The sequence below is a fragment of the Cynoglossus semilaevis genome, unplaced genomic scaffold (genome assembly GCF_000523025.1).
Source record: "Cynoglossus semilaevis isolate Cse_v1.0 unplaced genomic scaffold, Cse_v1.0 C18963002, whole genome shotgun sequence".
In the NCBI taxonomy this organism is placed as follows: Eukaryota; Metazoa; Chordata; class Actinopteri; order Pleuronectiformes; family Cynoglossidae; genus Cynoglossus; species Cynoglossus semilaevis.
In genome coordinates this window covers 1-666 of record NW_007589822.1, presented here as the reverse complement: position 1 = coordinate 666, position 666 = coordinate 1, and the positions used below count along the sequence as shown (strand labels likewise).

At 50.5% G+C, this 666-nt stretch overlaps 1 protein-coding gene across 1 annotated transcript; it reads left to right on the top strand.

Annotated features, from left to right (window-relative positions):
* Positions 1–6: 6 nt before the first annotated feature.
* On the top strand, positions 7–659 carry LOC103399538 (microtubule-actin cross-linking factor 1, isoforms 1/2/3/5-like; the record flags this gene model as incomplete). Its single annotated transcript, XM_008338214.2, has 3 exons — positions 7–80; positions 182–337; positions 430–659. Coding segments are annotated over exons 1-3 (425 nt in total), but the record flags the coding sequence as incomplete, so codon positions are not given.
* Positions 660–666: the final 7 nt, after the last annotated feature.

Genomic DNA, 666 nt, shown 5'->3' with positions numbered 1-666 from the left:
GGGCACCAGGAAAGGAAGACGTCAGAGAGGGACAGGAAAAAATGTCTGACGGAGACGTAACAAAATCGGTCACTTCCAAGGTAAGAAGTGAAATCATTTATGATTCGTTTTTGTTTTTCTAACAACATCGTAGAAGTTCGATAGATGTGTCTGATTGACGACAAACGTTCTTCCACCTCAGTCCTCGCTGAAGCGTCAGGAGTGTCTGGAGCTGGACCAGCAGATCATCGCTCTGATCTCCATCCTCAGACACATCCAGGTCCGACTCAAACAGCAGCAGCAGCAGTCCGTGGGCCGAGGCCTGGTCTCCCTGGATGACATCATCACACAGACGGAGGTGAAAGAAAAAAAAACAGTCACTTCACCGCCTGGTACTGTTTCTTCAAACCGTAACTTTTTATCCTGAAATCGTTTGTTTCCTTCTCCCAGACTCTGGACCTGGAACTGCGAGACCTGGAGCCTGAGATCACTAAGAAGACGGAGGCCGCAGAGAAAATGTTGGATCCACGGCCCGACGACGTTCCTCCTCAGCTTCTATTGGCTCTGGAAAAGGATGGGCGTGGCTTAGCCCGGGGCTTCGAAGCTGCTCGGCAAATGTCCGAGGAGATTCTGAAGACTCTCAGAGACCATCGAGAGTCTTACAAGGTGAGGGGACATGAGTGGACA